A 19854-nucleotide genomic window follows, 5' to 3' on the forward strand; every position below is an offset into this window, starting at 1 on the left:
CCCTTGTGCCCTTCAAAACGCTTAAGGCACCACCACTACAGCAATAGGGAAATGCTTCCAGTATGCAGCATTTTTCATCTCCATGACACATGGCACAAATGCCCCTGACGTTGAACTGGCCAAGTCTTATCTCGACACCTCACTTTAGACAGTCTGACACAGATTTGAAACGTGGCACATTTAATCATATCACCTAAATTCCAGTGTTGAGTTAGCAACGAAACTTGCCCTTTCTTGAAATAAATACTGAAGTTGCCTTGCTTTGAGAATCAACATGTCTTCATATTCACCTAAAATGAAGCTCAGATCCGTGTATCAAATTAATTCTGCGGCAACAACTACAGCCAAATATTTAACGTTTAGCCACTTACTATCTAACCAGCTTCCTCGGCAAAGTTCTGCTAAGTGGAAACCCAACTTACTGCTGTCCTGCTATTACACGTTATCCTCCACCAGACTTTCTGAAAGGTTACAAAACTGGAACTCAGTTATCCACATCTGATCCCCTCGGTGGAAAACTGAAACACAGCTTTTTAGAGCTGAACTTCCCATGTCTTATTCCTGTCTCACTTTTTGAGCTGTCTGAATAGGAACCTGGGACTTCTGCTGAAGCAGCTCTTCAGAAAGAGGCAGGTTTCTTCTTAATCAGCTCAAGCAAACAAACACACCGACACCAAAACAAAAAGACCCTCCTGCTTTTCAGTCACAACACAACTGCTAGCCGAAGTGAAGACAATACCAAGGCAATACCTTCCAACCAGGTCAGCAAAAGGAAAGTACTTCTATTATGACCAAAATTGAGGAGTTCTGCTTCAAGGTGCAAGCTACAATAAAATTTTCTAAGGGAACGGGAATGGAACAAATAAAAATATTCTTCCAACAGCAGGCTAACTCATGCAGCGGATTTTTCTTAACTTGTAGGTGTGGATGCTTTCTACTCTACAAAGCCATATATTAATAAATCAAAGACAAAAGTCTGAAAAGGTTTTTAGCTGAGACCAGCAGCACAGACTGCATGACCTTCTGAAGTTTCTCTGTTTTTCTTTTCCCTCTCTCCCAGTGGGAGGTAAAAAGGATAAAAAATAATAAGAAAGAAAGCTGCTGAAAAAAGCAAGCACACATTTTTCAGACACTTGTTTTTCTTTTTTTTTTTCTTCAATTCCAGCTGCAGGCTCCTGTATATCGAAGCTCAGTGGTAATAAGGCCTTTCTCGTCAATTATCTCTCAGACATAGAGCACAAAACTCCAGGGGCTCTGCTGACTACAGAATTCGCTACAGTTCTTAGTCTACTGAAACAGTCTGCCTCGGAAAAAAGAGCAATTCCTGCAAACACCAATAACAATTGCCAGAGAAATGCAAACAGAAAAATAAAACAAGCTTCCAAAGCTACTGTCAATGCTGTAAGCTGAACGAAGCAAGAAGGCTCGCCCTCCCCAACACAACGCCGCTGTAATGCTCAAATTCTCATCTAGGAATTGCAACTCATGTCGGGTCCCTCAAAATGGATCTAACCCAAGTTTTGTTCCCCTTGTACTGCAGGGGCATACTGAATGCACAGCACCGAGAACTGCCTAGACCCGTATTTTTTAAAACCCCACCATTCTATGGGCTGCAGAGTCCTCAACACACCCCGCGCTAACTTCCGATCACTCAAAGAGATTTAAATGACTAACTTTTAATTAGTACATTCTGAATAGGAAAAATTGTCTCAGAAAACTACTTAAAGGACAGAGACTACGTTCTGGAATCGCTTCTACTATTTTCAGTGATTACCTTACAATATTATATTAAGCATCCACGACAGCTTCCATAGTTATGAACAGCTGCAGTTATTAGAGAATATCCCATAACCCATTTCCATACCATCAAGACACATTAGCATTTTACATGCTCTGACAGCGCACAACAGAGAGTAACGCATGAAGGCCAAAAAACGGCGAGGACTTTCCCCAGGTCCTGAGAAGGGCACATCTCACAGCACTACCAGTCCAGGACAAAGCTCACACGCCCCACAGCTCAACCATTCTGTGCTACGGCCAGTACCACTGGAACTATGTAACTGACGGTTTGGTCAAGCGAGTGCCAAACCTAGGAATCCTACCTGAAACATTGTGTTTGGGAACTGCACTTCTCAAGTTTGCCAATCAACAGGTACAGTCAGCGTATCCTGGCTACATGAGGGCTCCAGTAAGCCCAGGGCGGCTCTGAATAACAAAAGCAGGTTCAGCCACCAGGCTGCACCAGGCCAAAGACACAGAGCGTCTACAGTATTCTCCCATTCAGGTACATGCTACCAACATGAGAGTAGATTCCATTAAGTTCATTAATCCTAAGCAGGAAGAAAGCACGTTATCTTACATAGGAACTGGGTAACCCATTATCTCTAAACTTTTTAAGACCAAAATTTGAGTGTCCTTTTTAATTGGCTCACCTTAATTGAAAAGAAAACACCTTTTAATTTCCAAGAGAAAAATCCATATACTGCATATTTAAAATATCTTATAGCCAAAGGAGGGAAAAAACTGATGTATACTACGAGACTACAATCAAGACCAATGTGTTTCCTCTATTTGGATTCAGCCGTGCAGATATAAGGCCACAAAGAAGCATTAAACGATCCATCTTGGGGATTTATAAAGTTGACCTGCCGATCACAATCGATGTAAGCAGAAAATCTGAAAGGAGATTCGCACTTTTATTTTCATCATCGTTTGCTGCTTCAACATCCAATGCAAAAGGCACCAGAGGACCTACCAGGAGGAGATGAAGAACGTGCACCGCCACCGAGAGATTTTTTCATTTAACCTCGCAGAAGGAGCATTACATCACACTCCTACAATGCAGGGGGAGGTGCCTGCGCTCAGCAAGCTTCAGCTATTTCCCTTTAATTTTCTGCTCGCTTCTGGAGGGAGATGCAAAAATAACTTGCCTTTAAATTGCTAGTACGAGAGCGGGCGGGGGGAAGGCGAGAAAACGCAGCTTTTCCCCTGTATTTACCAACAGAGAGAGAGAAACGCTTACTCTCCGAAGAGCACTAGACACCAGCAGCGCCCTGCAGCCGCCAGCGCGCCTTCCCCACTCCGAACCCGCCGAGAGGGCCCCGGGGCCGCCGGGGCAGCGCCGCTCCGCTCAGCGCCGCGCTTCGCCCGCCGCGGGGGAGGGGAGAGAAGGGAAGGGACGGGAGGGCAACGCCGGGCCGCGCCGAGCCCCGCTAGGACAGCGCACGCCGTGGGGCCGCGGCGCTTCTCCCCGTGCCCCCTCCCGAGGAGGGCCGGCGTGCGGCGAGCGCTTCCCCATCTGTCCCCGCCGGAGCCGGCGGCAGGAAGAATGCAAACCCGGCTCCGTGTATGCAAATTTTTGCAGCAGATTGAAGAGCTTGGGGTGCTGCGGGGAAGAAACGGCCGTTTCGGGAGCCTCCATTTAAACAGAACGAGATTTTCTGTACGATCTGGTAGCCGGGCGGCTCGGGGAACGCGGAGGAGCTGCAGCCGCCCGCCCAGGTGCTTGACGTGACGAATCGCCCCCGAAGCCGCGCTCGCACAGAGCCATCTTTCCGGAGCGCTCCGCAGGCGCCGCCGGAGCCCCGCACCGCGCCGAGGGACCCGCCGAGCCGCGCCGGGCACGGCCGGGTCGGGCTCTTTAAAACCGACGAATGGGTGATTAAAAAAAAAAAAAAAAAAATTAAAAAAAAAATTCATCGCAATAATTAAAATATAAGGGAGCCACTAACCTCATAAAGTGCAGCAGTGCTTAAATCCAGCGAGTTGAGGCATACAAGGTAGAAATGGAAATGAAAAAAAAAAAAAAAAAAGATCCCGAAACGATTTCGCGTTTGTTTTTTTTCGATTTCAAATGTTCAGAAGCCAGCAGAGACTCCGTCGGCCATTTTGGCGTGAGCTCCCTCCCTCGCTCGCTCTCCCGCTCCCTCCCTCGCTCTCCCTCTCTCTAAAGGAAGCAGCTTTTTGTGACCTTCAAATAGAGCCCGGTCACGTGACGCCGCCGGCCTGTCAATCACGCGGCGGGGCCCGACCCCGCGCCGCCTTAAAGGGGCCGCGCACGGAGCGCGCCCGACAGGTAACGCGTGCCCGAATCAACCCCGCGCTGGAGACGCGCCCATGGGAGACGGCTGGCGGCGGCTCGGGAGGCGCTCCGACGCCGCTGCCTTCCGAAAAACTGCAGCAAGCGCTGCAGCTGCACGTGCTGTGCACGGCCATGACGCGGATGGATGCATGCACTAAGCTACAGATAATTTCACTTCCCTCCAAAGCCAAGCTGTGCTATTTGGACTTCGAAATCCTCTCCTAGTTTGCCAGCCCCCTGTTCTCAAGACATGGAAGATCTCCCTTCAGGAGCTGACGGTGCCAGAAAGTCTTCAAGCAGCCAGCACTCAGCCTAGTTGCTAGAACAGGTGCAAGTACATAGGTTGCTCTGAAAGTAATGCCTCCTATTTTCTTCCGTGAAAATTAGTATTGTTGTGCTCTTCTATTCTCTATTTCATAGAGAATAGAATAGAAAATTCTCAGCTACAGCACACTATTTTCAACATATTAGCTATGCATTTTCACCAGCAATGAACAAGAGCCTGCACTCCACTCTTAAAATCTGCCCCAGCAGAGATGACCCACTGCTTCACAGCTGCTATGACAGAGTCATTACTAGGAAAATGTTTCCCATGCAGTCCCACCTTTCCTCAGCCTGAACAGATGGAAAGCAGGAGGCTGCAAATTTGGACTGTACCGTGGGTGTGATAGGACAGTCCAGTCACCACTGGCCATGTGCTCCACAGTTCCCTGGGAACAATCCACTGGTTTGTGTGGATGAGCTGATGGAGAAGCTCTGCATTTCATGGTGTAACAGCTGTTCACAGCCATCCGGAACACTGCTTGCCTTTCACATGGCTGTCACCACTGCTGAAACACCACCCACCGCCTCACCGCGCTCACATCCACTGTTTGGTCTCCACCAACGTCAGCAACTGTCAATGAATATCGGTGGGTGCCATTTTTTCCACATGGAATAATGCAGTGACACACCTTTGCTTCATCTGCACTTCCACATCAGATGCCACTTTGTCAGACTGCCCCTCTGCTGCCCTCTGTCACGTGCCAAAAAACCGTAATGGAATATTGGTGGGAAGCTTCAACCCCTACTGTTGTACCATCAAACATCCATTTCTGATGCCATGGGCCAACAAAATAAAATAGGATGCGTTACTTTCGGAGCAGCCCTTCTACTTCATTGCTATGAAGTTTGTCGTGTTGTTGTTCAATATGCAAAGCTTTTAAAAGCGGAAAACTTCTTAAGAGGAAGAAGCCAACAATCAAGAAGCATACACTATTCAGAGAGCGTTTTGTAGCGTGGATGAAACTTCACAAGTAACTTAGCATTCTGTCAAAAACGCACGGGGCAATGGGCCTGTTTTACCTTGTGCTTCTTCCTCTCTGTCATCTTGCCTTGTCTGTCTTCATAAAGAGTTGTGGATTCCACTGACAAGGTGAAGAGCACCCATGTTTTGTTTCCATAGGAAACAACTTCTGGATTCCTTTTCTTAATATAAAAAATCAACCAAGCCAACAACTTCTACATACACAGCTCTGTATCTGTTCCTGTTGGCTTACTGGTTAAGTCCTGTCTGCCCACAGCACAGAAGAGGAGGTGTTTCTTTTTTATTTCTGGCTGAAATGAAGTGTTCCTCCAACCAACACTGCGGTAGGAGAAGCAGCAGTATGACAGTTCAGAGAGTTGACTCCAGCAAAAATAAAATAAAAAATTATTTTAAAAAAGGATACACGAGACCTGCACATCCCTTTTCAGATGGCCGCTGCACTTGGAAACCTAACCATTACGCCTTCTGATGCCAACAGCTCTGTTAATGGCTAGTGTTAAAAAGTTATATCCTTGTTATATACTAACGTACCTGATCACAAACACTTCATTTCTAAGCACCTTCCATCTAAGGATCATAAAGCATCTTAGAAACTGGGACAAAGCTTCACAGTGCTCCTATGAGGACAGCATCCACTATGAGCAGACGCGCACGGAATGCTTACAGCCAGGGATTCTCTGTGCTCCTACCAGCTGAGGCAGGAGGAGAGTGTTTTTTTAAATTCACATTAAGCTGCATTTTGGTTCTAGATACAAACAAACTTTCTAGGTGATCTTTGGATACAGAACCATTAAATTAGGCTTCAACTGTATGTATACAGGGATGCTCCAGCATCCAGCAGATGAACTATCAACTATACTCTCCAGAGGTCACCTCAAGGAGACCAGGTCCTGGCTGATGTGCAGATCTTCTCGCTGTTTTAAAAGGATTCGGGTTCATTTGGCTCTAATGCAAAACTTCCTGCCTGCGGGGCTACCATTTTGTTTTTGCTCTAAGTCCTACAGTTTGATGTGACCTTGCTTATTTTGAAGGCTGCACCCTTCCACACATCCTAACAGCACTCCTCCCATTGGGCCCTCTGTGTTGCCCATGCTACCTGCGGTGACAAAATTAAAACTTATTTATTCCCTCGCTAAGTTCTCCATAGCTGATGTAATGGAAGTGGAAACGTCAAGTCAGCTGAGGACATAGTATTTGAGGTTTCTGCTGAGGAATTAGCAAGTTTCTCATAGCACAAATGCCTTCTCACCAACTTTCTTCTTTTCTGTTAGTGAAGAATTTGTTTCCCAGAGTATCAGAGGCAAATTCCAAAGTGAACTGAGGCCTACAGGCCCTCCATCCTACTGCAGTTCATCAGCTCAGTTTCCCCAGACCAAACCCAGAAAGTGGGTGTTGTAACAGAGGCAGGAAGAGTGGCCACCAGAGGATCAACTGACCTGGATTACCGTGCTTGCGAGCACCAACTGCAGCTTGTTCACTTCATCAAGTTAATGGGATTTAGAAAGGTCACTTTGTCTTTCCTGAGATGAAGTTTAAAGCATGCAACTCTTAGGGTACGGATATATATGCACGTAGTTGCAGTATGTCTAATAATAAAAAAGCAAGCAGAAAACCACTTAATTTAAGGAATAGAATTACAAGTCTTAACAATTCCTTGTGTGCTCTAACATATGCCACATGATTTACTTCAAGAGAACAATTAAAAACATTAAGTTCAAAATCAGGATTCCAAAGGATCTTGCTTCCTAAATTTGGTAGATGTCTGTCAAGTTGCTCTGTCCTGGATATCAAATAGTTCACATCACCTTTTAATTATTTTCTCCAAACAGAGGTACCAAGTACCTAACAGTTCTGAAAAGCAAAGACAATAGCTAAATCTGGCTGTATCAACTATCAGCTTTTTTTTTTTTTTTCTGAAGTCTTCAAAGCAATTGCACACAAGCCATTGTTCAAGAGATGCCCCCCCCTCTGTAGGAGTTCAGACTTTGAAGTGGCCGAGCATTCTTCAAGGACAAAATACTCATTCCTAAGGAAAACTATGTATTCTTCTCCTCCTTCAGCTTTAGGGAGCAGTGAGATATTTGATGCTGCAGAATTGTGAAAACAGAGTTGGCTGGTATTTTATTTCTCTTTTTTTAAACTACAGTAGCCAAAGTATAGTGCAGCTTCTTTCTATGCAGAAAAATACCATGACTAAAAGTGACCAATGCAGGAAAAGCTTGCACAGTTTCTGAAAAGGTTACAACTGCTTGTTGCATCCCATACACAAAGACACTTGTCAACACATTTTAGGAATGCAGTATCCAACTTTAGTATGCAGAATGTATATTGCAACGGTGGTTTGGAACCACAGTGTAAGTCTGAACTCTTTTCTTACCAGGGACAAAAGAAGAGTGAAGGACCCAAAAAGTTGGCAGCACATTAAGAACTATTCATTACTTCAAGGCCAAGACAAAGTTTTGAATCTATACGTTAATGAAGCGTTCACAGAAGGATAACTTAGAAGGAAAACTTCATTCAGAGGATTTTGCAAACACCCACTTTTCCACCTAATTTTTCCTTAATCTGCCACAATACTTTCCCTTGCTGTCCAGCCTATGAATAATCTATCGCTATGCCTCCACTTGTTCAATCTCCTCAAATGCCCTTTCCGAAGTGGGGAAGGATAAAGCCTTCTATCTTCCTTTTAACAAAGTTGTTCCATGAACAATGGAAGTAAAAACTCATTTCCTACCAGTCTCTGTCACACATCGCTGAATCTCTACCACGCTAATCCCAGCTTCCTGCACATCCAGTTCTCCTTTGATGCCAAGGCCCCTCTAGCACATGAGTCCTATGCAGACTCTTCCCATAATTGTTTTGCAGCTCCTGCAGCACCCCCAACCCAGGCAAAAGATAGCACCTGCTGCAGTTAGCCTCAAAACACGTATGATGATGAGCTATCAACAGACATAGCCAGAAAATATAATCTTTTGCTTTGCTCTGAAGCCCTTCTTTTCGTAGGAAATTAACTTCCATCTCTTTTCTTGGCAATCATCAATGTTTAACACACTGATAATTGTAAATATATTGTCGTTTCTTACTCCTCCTGCTCCCTTGAGCAAAACTAGACAAGAGACTCCAAACTTACTTGGAAAGCTACATACACAGAAAGCAAACTGCAAATCACATGAGACTTAACGATAGGAAACAAAACAACAAACCCCCAGATTCTTCAGTCAAGTCTCCTCCAAACGCCAACTGAGTCTTTTTGGAAGTTTCAGAAATCACTTATACTCATATCCTTGCTAATGATGAGAGCGCTCTTCACTAACACAAAGGGCAAGGAAATCTGCACAGATGAGTATTCTGAGACTTCAGCAATTCATTAACCTCCTCCTGTACTTTCATCTCAGCAGCTCCTCGCTTTTGGAGATTGTAATTCACTCCTAATGGGTTTCTGGAATTGTACAAACTGTCAAGATATCTGTGAAACATTAGAAGTTTATCAGTTTTCTCCAATTCTATCTATGCTAGTGAAAAGATGATACTTTTTTTTTTTCAGTATGAACAGATGTTTAGGGAAATAGTACAGACTATCACTCTACCCATATACACAGCAAGCTGTTGCTTTCTAATTGTTGTTTACAACATGGGAATTACCGTGCCAGTTAGAGGATTGATTCAACTGACCTTCCATCAACAATAGCTGTTACTGTGCATCTCAAAAGAAGCAATAAACTCACTGGTTAAATGCTTCCCTCCCCACTGTTTAAGGCCAGAAGCTTTAAACGTAATAGCAGCAAGCATTAAGGTTAGAACGTTTAATGAAAAAACTAACTTTCATGTCTATAAACACTTTACCACAGCAGGACTTTCTCCTTCTATGGATCCTTTAGACATATTCTCTACTGAAATTCAATATATCCTATTCACTTCAGTTTAGTCCGTCTGCGCAAAGCAGATTTCTCACAAATATTTGCGGGATGTCACAAAAGACTTCTGGAATGAAAGCATTAGTCTTATTCTAGATCTTCTGCCTCTTTTTTTCTTTCTATACCCAAAAGGAAGGTGTGTTGCACTTCGATTTTTGTAGATCCTTTTTTGTTTATGGTGAGACAGATCAGTACTTCTCCACGAATTGTTCTAACTTGTTTTGAGTTTTTGTGTGGGGAGTTCAGTCACTGGCCCGGAAACCTCTGAGCAAAGGAATTTCTGGCATCTTGGTTCGAACTGGCACCAACCCATTTTCCTTTGTTCGCATTAAAGGAACCACAATACGATAAGAATATATTTTTTAAAATATTCATAATAATTCAAAACGAATGCATACTCAGAGGATTACCGTAGGAAAAGCTTTCCTCAATCTGACTCATCTTTCTAGTGAAAAGAATTATTTATTTCAGTAAAAATCTGTAAACTGATCTTTCCAAGTAAGCTGACTATCTTTCCTGAGTAATTTGCCTTCATGTACAGCCCTCTGGTTTGAAATGTCAGAACTAACAGCTAGCTACCCATGAAGAAAATTCGACAAGCTGTAGTGCTGTCAAATACTCAGATGCACGCACCAACCTAACGCAAACTAGTATGACCCCTAACCATGACTGTGTTGATTAAGTGCAAAAAGTTCAGCAAATCTATCAAGGTAAGACTAAGAGAAACTGTACCAGCTCACCAGAGCACAGCATGACAGAGGTGCAATGCAGTTGAGGAGTTCCAAAACACCTCTGTAAACAAGTTTTCAGTTCATACCATCTTGACCGTAGGGAGTAGTACTTTTAGTTGTACAGTGAGTTCTATTTTCTACATCAACTTTACTTCTATGAGGATCACTGTATTTTACAATAGTGGATGGTCACTCCCTGAAGGGCCTGGATAGGTTCACCAAATTGCAACCATGTTCATGCAAAGATCATTTATATCTTTTTACCCTATTTATCATTTATGGCATCTATAAGGTACAGTGGACAGTCACCAAAATTTCTATTTACTGAACACAGGAAACAACAGGAGAAAACAAAATTCTAATGTAAGGTAGACCCATTAGCCTCTTTTCCTTCTCTCCATATGCTTGAAATAAATATTCAGTCATTCATCTGGGTATGCATACAAAGAATACAGATGATCTGATGAATGTATTTATTCTTTGGAGAGAATGTGAAAGAAATCCTCTCACATTTCACACTCTGAAAGTATGTCTTAGGACTGTAATTCACAAACATTTATGATGCCAATGGCTTGTCCTAAGAGGCCAGGATGTGAATCCTTACTAAAACTGAGTGGCACCAGCTTAGTGTAGCTACCATATATTTTTTCTCAACTACACAATTACACTAGTAATAAACAGCTATTATGCTAGTAATATAGCAAATATAGAGACAGAGCTCAGAATTATTCTTGACACTTAAATAATTTTCCTTGCCGATCTTTAAGTCTACTGCTATTATTTGTGTATTCAGCATTTGCAGCAGGTTACACTAAATTTTAAAGAATGAACACAAAATTACTCCAACTTTTATTTTATGAACATGCATCCTACTGAAAAGAATAATTATTTCAACTTTTTTTTTTAAACCAGGACCATTTCCAATAAGCTTCATCACTAATAAATCCAAATACAATCATATGAAGTTACATTCACGTTTTACATCTTTACTGCCGATTTGAAAATGTCAAGCCAAGCAACTGATCACTAACTTTCTAGCTAAAACCAGTGCTTGTTTATGTACTAAGCCACTTTTTCCCCAGCAGTAAATACCTCTACAAGCAGAAAGACTTTTGCCTTTTTACTTCCATGTAGTTCAGTTCAACAACAAACTATTCAAAAAAATCAATGCATCAACAGGGAATTGAAAAACACCATTCCTTCCCCCCCCTTCGATTTTATAAACATAATATGGAAGACAACATCTTCTCTTTCAAAAAGTGTTAAAACATACGTTTATATATAGTAACCAGAAATAATATGTTCAATTTATCAATGGAAAATACTAGTTTTGTTTAATGAACTTCTAAGCACACTTTCCAGGGATTTCCTTGTCTGAACACTTACAGGACACTACTAAATGTTTTATTCTTATTACTCTGTATGAAAGTTATACTAAGAGGAACAGTAGTAGGGAGAATGAGCAAGAAATCAAATTGTCCTCAAGTCTCTTTAGCCCATTCTTCCTGCCCATCTCAAGCAAGCTACTTTATAGTAAGTGGTCTTCCATCTAAAGGTAGGAGAGAAATCACAAATGGAGTATTTGGCAATTATTTTTGGATCTGTCTTTTCATGTAACATTTAATACAGACATAATAAATTTTAAGTTTGCGCATCACAAGTAGTTGTTGGAGAAGGGCGGTATAAAAACAAGAAAAAAGAAGTCAAACCTCTTGAAACACATGTTTTAGCTAAAGATTGAAACAAAGAAGGATCACAGATCAACCTGGAAGCAACTTATCTCGCTCTTGTGTAAGATGCCACCCATCAGTTTCTATCTCAGCAGCAATGTACAGCTGAAAAGAGAGCAATTTCCAGCCATCCATATAAATGATGCATCAGAAGGCAGTTACCTCGGGCAGCTTCTGAGAAGTGTCTGCTTAGGAGAGGGAGGGGCAACAGCCACTCAGCAACCAAACCAGAAAGACCGCTTGAACAATGAACTTGATGTTAATGGAGTGTCCCGTAGGTAGTCCTTAAAGAGGACTAGAGAGCAGGGGGTGGAGGTGATGTCTGAATAAAGAGCCTCTGGGATTTTCGGAATTTGGTCAGGATACAAATGCTCGCTGCTTCAAAGTACAATCAGCTGTTTAAGACGGTGGTAAATCAGAATACAACTCCCCTCCTTTTTGCTAGAAATTACAACTGCAACTAAACGATTAGAGAAATCGATAGTGTCATTAGTGTCAAGGTGATACCGACTCTGGGAAATCTGCGATACCGTATTTGTAAATCAGCAAATGGCAACAAAAATGCACTTTTTTCTTGTTTTGGAAAGACTACACATACGAAAAAAGTCTCTTGGTCAGACAAGACTGCAAGTTCAGAAGCAGGTTTTGTGCACTTCCTACGCAAGACAAATACAGATCTTGGAAAAAACAACAAACTTAGGCTGTTCTTACCAGAAGACATCTGGAAGAAAGCGCTATGAAATCCCAGGGAAAAGAAGCATCATACTGTTCAAATGTAGAATGCATACTGTCCACAAATCTTTTCCGCTCTCAATGTTAGCAGCGGTGCAAGATAAACACAAGTGAACAGTGAGTGGAAACTTTACCTTCAGATTTAACATTTTTCTGTGTGATCTCAATTGTTTCTTTTTCCTCAGTCATCTTGTTTTCAATTTTCCACGTATTTAGAAAATGCTCGCAAAATGACACTACACTAATGGCAGAGGTTATAGATGAGGTACATGGAAAGCTGGTATCTCTTCATGACAAAATAAGACACGCTGTACTAAATGTTTTGCTACCTCGTAATATTAGATTTGAAAGAAAAATGAGCGAGTAGGTGAAACACGGTATCTTAGAAACGTTAAATGACAATTGAAAACATTTTCAAACATTTTTAAGACTAGCTTGCAGAAGTGAATACCTAATTTAAATGATATTTGCATAGAATATTCAGACTAGAGTTTTCCTGGGGATAAATACCTCTAATTTTAGGCACAAAAAGATGAAAAAAATAACCAGAACCTTAAACTAATAAAATGGAACAGAACTGATGAATCCCTTGGCACTTAAAATACTTCAGTATATAAATTCTGCATATTTTTTCTTGTCACACTGTTTAGAAGTACCGTATCTTAAGTAGTGCAAGCCAGCTTTTTCAACATTATTGACTTACCAGTCTTAGGGCTAAAACATAGCTGCTCTACAGCTCCAGAACTCACTGCTGTCTCATCCATTGCTGCCCACTCAGTTGCACAACAAAGGGCAATGTTTTTCCGTGCCTCAGGCTCTCCCCTGACACACACAGGTAGAGATGCAAACTTGTCCTGCCACTCCATCGCAGGGAGTAAAAAAAGACTTCTACAATGTGAAGCTGATGAAAGTATTCCTGAATTTCAGTTGGACAGACTATTCAATTTTCAGCTCGAGCTTTAGTTTCACGGTCTCCTGTCCTCCCATATCCTTTTCAATTTTGAGTGAAGTAAAATAAACATTAAAAAAGTCAAAGTCAGAAGTCTCCTACTAGGATGCCAATACAAGAGCTAGTCTGAATTGTGACTAGAACTGAAGCATGTTGAGAGAACTGCAGTAGCCTGTTTGGCTGCTACGTACATAGCTCACATCTCTGCAGTGGCCTGTTAGGATGTCAAAGGATGTTGTTGTTTTGGAGGGGGTGGGAGGTGCACAGGTTTAGGCTGCATTTATCTAATATGCTTAGTCTACACTCAGAAAAATCAGCTATGAGCTTTACTTTTTAACATAACTGTTGATGTTTCTTCCAAGGAAGGACACTGTTTGCCACGAAATCCAAAAGAAGTTGAGGTGACACATAAATTATGTACACAAAATCGGGTTGATAATCTGAATTAGGATTTGTAGGTTGTGTTGAAAGTCCTAGTATGATCCTAAAAATGTTGTTTTCGCTGGCACTGTCAAAAAATTTCTTGAGAAGTGGATAGCTCCTCTGGCTTGAGGAGAAGCATGGTTCAAGGTAGCCGTTTCCAGTCTCAGCAGCCCATGTACACTCATGAAAGTGCGGACTTCAGCATGAGCAGCAGCCCTCACTGCTGCACAGCCACAGTCGTAAGACACTGGCACTGAGCAGAAACTGCACACCTTTCTCAGGACTGGAGATGGGTACGCCTGTTCCGTATTTCACTCGTACTAAGGATTTTGAATGAATAGCTTTACAGAATAGTTGGTTCCAATCTAAACGAGCTATACTCATGTTGTAAATGACTAGTCCAAAACCCCTGTATACAATCTGTGAGGGCTGCTCCAAAAGTAATGCCTCCTATTTCATTATGTTGGCCCATGACATCAGAAATGGATGTTGGTGATGCGGCCTTCTCACAAATATTTCATTACATTTTGCTGCCATGTGACAGAGGACAGCAGAGGTACAGTTGGACAAAATGGTGTCTGACATGGAAGTGCGGATGAAGCAAAGGAGTGCCACTGAATTCCTCTATGTGGAAAAAATGGCACCCACCGATATTCACTGACACTTGCTGAATGTTGGTGGAGACCAAACAGTGAACGTGAGCACAGTTAGGCAGAGGGCGATGCATTTCAGCAGTGATGGCAGCCATGTGATACCTGTCAACAGCTGTTACTCCATGAAATTAAGAGCCTCTTGATCAGCTCATCCACGCAGATCAGTGGATTATTACCAGAGAACTGCGTATAGCGCTGAAAATTGGCTTCAATGTGCTGGGAACGGTGGTGGTAACATTCAAATATGGCAATATTTACACCATGAAGGTCTCACAAATGCTCATACGGGAACAGAAGGGACATTGTATGCAAGCTTCTCAGGACCTGCTGAACCAATAGGACGCTGAAGGTCACAGCTTCCCGGAGAACATCATTACTGGTGACAAGATGTGGTGTCACCACTACGAGCAGGAGTCAAACAGCAGTCCATGGAGTGGCGATATCAACTCCCCATAGAAGAATAAGTTCAAGATGAGGTCCTCAGAGGGTAAAGTGATGTGCACTTTCTCTTAGGATAGGAAAGGGGTGGTCCTTCTGAATTTCCCGGAACTCAGACAAACCATAAACTCTGACCACTACATCATGACACTGACTAAGGAAAAAGCTCAAACTTGCAGAATCGGGCCAAAGAAGACGACAACACCAGGCCCCATACCAGTTTGAAGACTGTGGAGCACACTGCCAACCTTGGCTGGACCATCCTACCATATCCACCATATAATCTGGATTTGGTGTCTTCTGACTTCCATCTATTCAGGCCAAGGAAAGGTGGACTGCATGGGAAACAGCAATTACGCTGTCATAGCAGCTGTGAAACAGTGGATCACCTCTGCTGGTGCAGATTTTTATGAACGGGGCATACAGGCTCTTGTTCATTGCTGGCAAAAATGCATAGCTAAAGGTGGTACGTTGAAGAATATAATAATAATAATATTGAAAAATAGAGTTTTGTAGCTGGGAATTTGCTCTGTGAAATAGTGTCATTTTGCTGTTTAGATCTTCAATACAGCAAATAAAAGAACCCTCAATACAGCAAATAGTGAGATTACACCTTTCTTTTTTTTAAATACTAGAAGGTACTCTTGCAATGTCAAGGTTTTATCCCTGAGTCAAACTGAGCTGAAATAGCCTGCTGCATTTTAGAAATAAAGTGCTTGAACTCACCCATAGATGTCAGCTCCTTGTAGCCCACTATACAGCTGTAATTTTGCAAAGGAAATTTCACACTAAACCGCAGCTAGCTGAAAACTACTGCTTGCACTGAACGTTTCTCAGAAGTGTCTTTTATTTCTGTTTTTTTCATTGCCAATTCAAATCTTATTTGAATCCATTGGAATGCAGTTAAATAGTAAAAAAAATAAAAATAAAAAAAAATCTGGGTTTGCCTAAGGTTAACACTTGCTGACTCCTCCAGCATTCTGATGCAAGTTAATTCCCTCACAGGTCAATTGCTGAAACTGTATCTTCTGAATATAATGTCAGTAGAGTTACCCAGATGAAAGGCAATTCAATTAGCGTGGTCAGCTTTTCAGGAATGCAAATTAGAAGTGCTCAAAAAAAAATAAAATTCCATCTGCACAGCTGTAGAGGGAGTAAACTATGAAGTCTGATGAACAGCTGGAAAGGGGAAGGTTAGTCTTCATCTAGTGCATCTACATCTGTAGCAAACATCTGACTCTGCATTCAAACTTACAATCTACTTCTTCTCACTAATAAGCTCTGATTTTAATTCAAGACACGACTGAATATACATACACAGAGATCTACAGAAACATTTAGGATGGAAGGGATCTCTGGAGATGATTAATCCCACCTTTGCTCAAAGTAGGGCTAACTACAGCAGGTTGCTTACGGTTGCATCCAGCTGGGTTTCAAGTATCTTGCAACACAACTTCTCTGGGCAGCCTGTTCCATTGCTTGACCACCCCCATAGTTTTGGGGATTTTTTTTTTTTTTTCCTCCTTTCTCTCTTAATTTTGAGTGCAATTTTCTGTATTTCAGGTTGTGTTCACTGCTTCTCGCCTCACTGGGCAGCATAGAGAAATGGCTGCAATCCCATCACGTATCAATCTATACACACAGATCAGTTCGCCTGACTCTAAACCTTCTAATCACTGCATTAATTAGTACCAGCTCTCAGCTCTTCCTCATTTTCAGATGCTCTAGGCCCTCTGTGGCCCTTTATAAACCCACTGCAGGATGCCTAACTAATACTTAATGGAAGTAATTTTTAAATGCTTTTTTTCCTCTTCTCCTTTTGAGATCTGTTCAAGAAGCTCTGAAGACAACAAAGTCTTTTTGGAGTAAATTAAAGATATAAATTACTGGACTTCAGTGTGACAATCATCCATGTATCCTGGATGCCAGATCAATGTCACTTACAAGAGTTAAGCTCCATCTTGGCAGGCAATTTTGTTAGATAGACGAAAATTTGAGATTGTGGGTAGAAAAAGATTCAAGTGACTGATTTAAAGAGCAATACCCACAACATAATACTCCTAGCATTATACTACAACTACATAAAATTATTTTCATCTCTTAGCTATATTACTGAAACTGTACTTTAAGACTTCTATCAAATTATAATTTGGTACACAAAACATAAATTTATTAGTTAGAAAAAAAAAATCACTCCTGCCTATCACTAATCTCAAACTCTCCAGTAACTATAGTGTTGGAGAACAGAGATCGTAAGGCACTCGGAAAAGCTCTAATTAGAAATCAGGTCAACTGTAAAATAACCATAGCTTCCACTTGCACCTAAAATAAGACAGCAAACAAAAGACTACGATAAATCCAATACAACATCTCTCATATATTCACTACAACAACACGTACTATTGTATAACGAAATAAATAATTCAGAAGAGCAGAAATGTAACTCCTGCTCTTTAAATTTTATTCCTGCACTGATCTCCTTCTGGAACTTTCTGAAAGTTTCTACTTTTCTACTTCAGTAAGCTTTGTATCTCTTGGTACCACAGCAAGTTGGGCAGTCTGAATAGAAAGAAATAGCAGCAATTACTTTGAGAAGTTTGGCTCACTTCCATGATGGAAAGAATGTGCCTGCTCAGCACTAGAACTTCCCCAAGCTCATCTTGGCTACCTCAGAAAGATTTTCTCACTGTTGCAGAGGCAGTTAACTTACAGTCGCTAGCTGATCTGAAAGGTAAGGAAGACCTTCAACTTGAGTCAAATCCCAACCTTTCTGCAACAGGTGTACAGCTTATTAAAGAGACAACAGAATTCCTGTTCACAAGGTGACATCCGACTGGGCACACAGGGAGAGGGGGTGTTGATTAAAGATTTGTGCTGTGGTTTTCCTAAAGATAATCTTCTCGCTTGTTCCAAAAGGTATGTCAGGGAAAACATTCAATTGTGATACCAACATTAAATTACCATTGTATTAGCCAAAGGAAAGAATATAGAATACAGCCATTACTGCAATACACATTTAGGACAAAGCTCCGCTCTTCTGCTACTGGATTTCAGTCTGAAGTCATTGGAAACACCGTTTTCTCCATGCGTTTTGCTAATAGAAATCTGTCATTTTTCCCTCCCGCCAAGCTTTTTTCCTTAAACTGCTAAGTACTAGGATCTTAAATTGTTCATCCTTGAGAAAGCATTTTGTTTACCATTTCCGTTCCTTTAATAAAGTACATTTTAATGAATTAAGGCTTGTATTTCAAAGACAATCAATCTACCATTTGCACAACAAGAGAAAGGCCCTGGTTCTAGCATATTCCAAGTTACTTCCCTGAAGAAGAAATACATAAATGTTGAATGTACACATTTTCACTTTAAAAACAAGAAGTGGAATTTACTACCTGAGCGCTAAGCTTCCAGAATGATTCTCTTTCAAAGCAAATTCTGATTTACCTTCTGAAATCGCAAAGCATATTTCTAATGCTTTTAAATTTAAGGCAAGTCAATATCCTGATCTTTTTTTTCCAGCCACTATCCACTATTAAATATGGGTATTTGAAGAACCAAAAGGGCGAGCACCAAACAACCAACCAAGCACATTTAAACAAGAGTGCTTCACACCATTTACTATGATGGTAAGGCCCTTTTTAAATAAACGTGTGACTCACTGTTTGTTTTCTTCACCAGGAGGTGGAGTCTTGCCATGCCCCTCCATTACAAAATCCTCATGTTCCATCTGCAAAGGCAAGCATTGCAGGTCAGAAATTGGTGGAGCAAAACGCACATCACCTGAAGTGGCTCTTTTCCATATGCAACGACTTAAGGCAGCCACTTTATCAGAGCGACTGGTCCAGAACAGACCATGTAGTTTCTAAGCAACATATGTTCATCTCCATCCCCATTGCTATGGTATCATTTTCTTGCACAATTCTCAGAAAATCTTGCAAGGGAAGAAGAATGATTTAATGGCTACAGCAGAAGACTTATCAGTCATTTTACCTGCATCCTAAATCTCACTGTTACAGACATCCTTCATTATTCTGAGTAAGTATGACTTCTATCCCTTCTTTCTTGTGTATAAGAATTAAAAAAAAAAAAAGGCAAAACAAACAAAACCACGTTTATCTAAAAACAGTCTCTCTCAAAAAAAGTTAGTTTTCTTTTTCTTGTAAAAAAACCTAACTACAGATAGAAACTGCTGTAAAAACAGACTATTTCATATAAAAATATATCTTTACAAGAAAAAGACTTTCACTGCACGTATCTAGCTTAGTTAGAAGGGTAAAAAAGAGGCCTAAGGGAACCTCAAATAAATGCTGTTCCAATGACAACATAAGGTAGGCATTTCCTTTGGCTCACATGATAAAAGATTCCAAGGGCACTAAGGAAGTTTTCTGTTTAATTGTTTGCTTTTAAAATACTATTTTAGCCTACATTTTCTGTAATTTCTTCACCGAGAAAGAGGAATTACATTATATTTATTCATTAATTATGCACACTTCATTTAATTACTTCATTCAGCCAGAAGCTCTTGCAAAGGTAGCAGAATATTCTTCTCTTTCTACAGAAATTTGACACATGCACTTAGTATTTTATAGAAACATCCAGGCATAGTTAGCAATGCTCTACTTTACATGAAGTCAGCAAGCAGGCCACAATGCAATGTTCAACAAGCTATACAAGAAATAAAGCAAATAAATCATGATCACACACAAATCCATGATCCACTATGTTACACTGGGAATGGAAAGTAAAGGAGAGCTCTATTCTGTCAGTAAAGATAACATAATTTAGCTACCCCTTTAAGGATGAAAACATCAACAAAACACACACACAAAACCCACGAACCAACCAACAGCCACTACCCTAGCCTTTCCCTAGCGTCCCTCTCCTAAAAGATAACTTTTAC

The 19854-nt window shown here is 41.3% G+C and overlaps 1 protein-coding gene and 1 long non-coding RNA gene across 5 annotated transcripts in view; both read right to left on the bottom strand.

Moving 5' to 3' along the window:
• The window catches only part of TNRC6B (trinucleotide repeat containing 6B), a 76405-nt gene extending 72450 nt beyond the window's left edge, over positions 1-3955 (bottom strand). The window contains exon 1 of the mRNA XM_021384668.1: positions 3732-3955. Within this exon, the coding sequence (XP_021240343.1) occupies positions 3732-3736 (5 nt within the window). The 5' untranslated portion in view covers positions 3737-3955. The remainder of the gene's footprint in view (positions 1-3731) is intronic.
• The window catches only part of LOC110392455, a 52255-nt gene continuing 39681 nt past the window's right edge, over positions 7281-19854 (bottom strand). For all 4 annotated transcript variants that reach the window (XR_002434393.1, XR_002434391.1, XR_002434392.1 and 1 more), the window contains one exon: positions 7281-18681. This is a non-coding gene — a long non-coding RNA (uncharacterized LOC110392455). The remainder of the gene's footprint in view (positions 18682-19854) is intronic.

The sequence above is a fragment of the Numida meleagris genome, chromosome 1 (assembly GCF_002078875.1).
Source record: "Numida meleagris isolate 19003 breed g44 Domestic line chromosome 1, NumMel1.0, whole genome shotgun sequence".
Classification (NCBI taxonomy): domain Eukaryota; kingdom Metazoa; phylum Chordata; class Aves; order Galliformes; family Numididae; genus Numida; species Numida meleagris.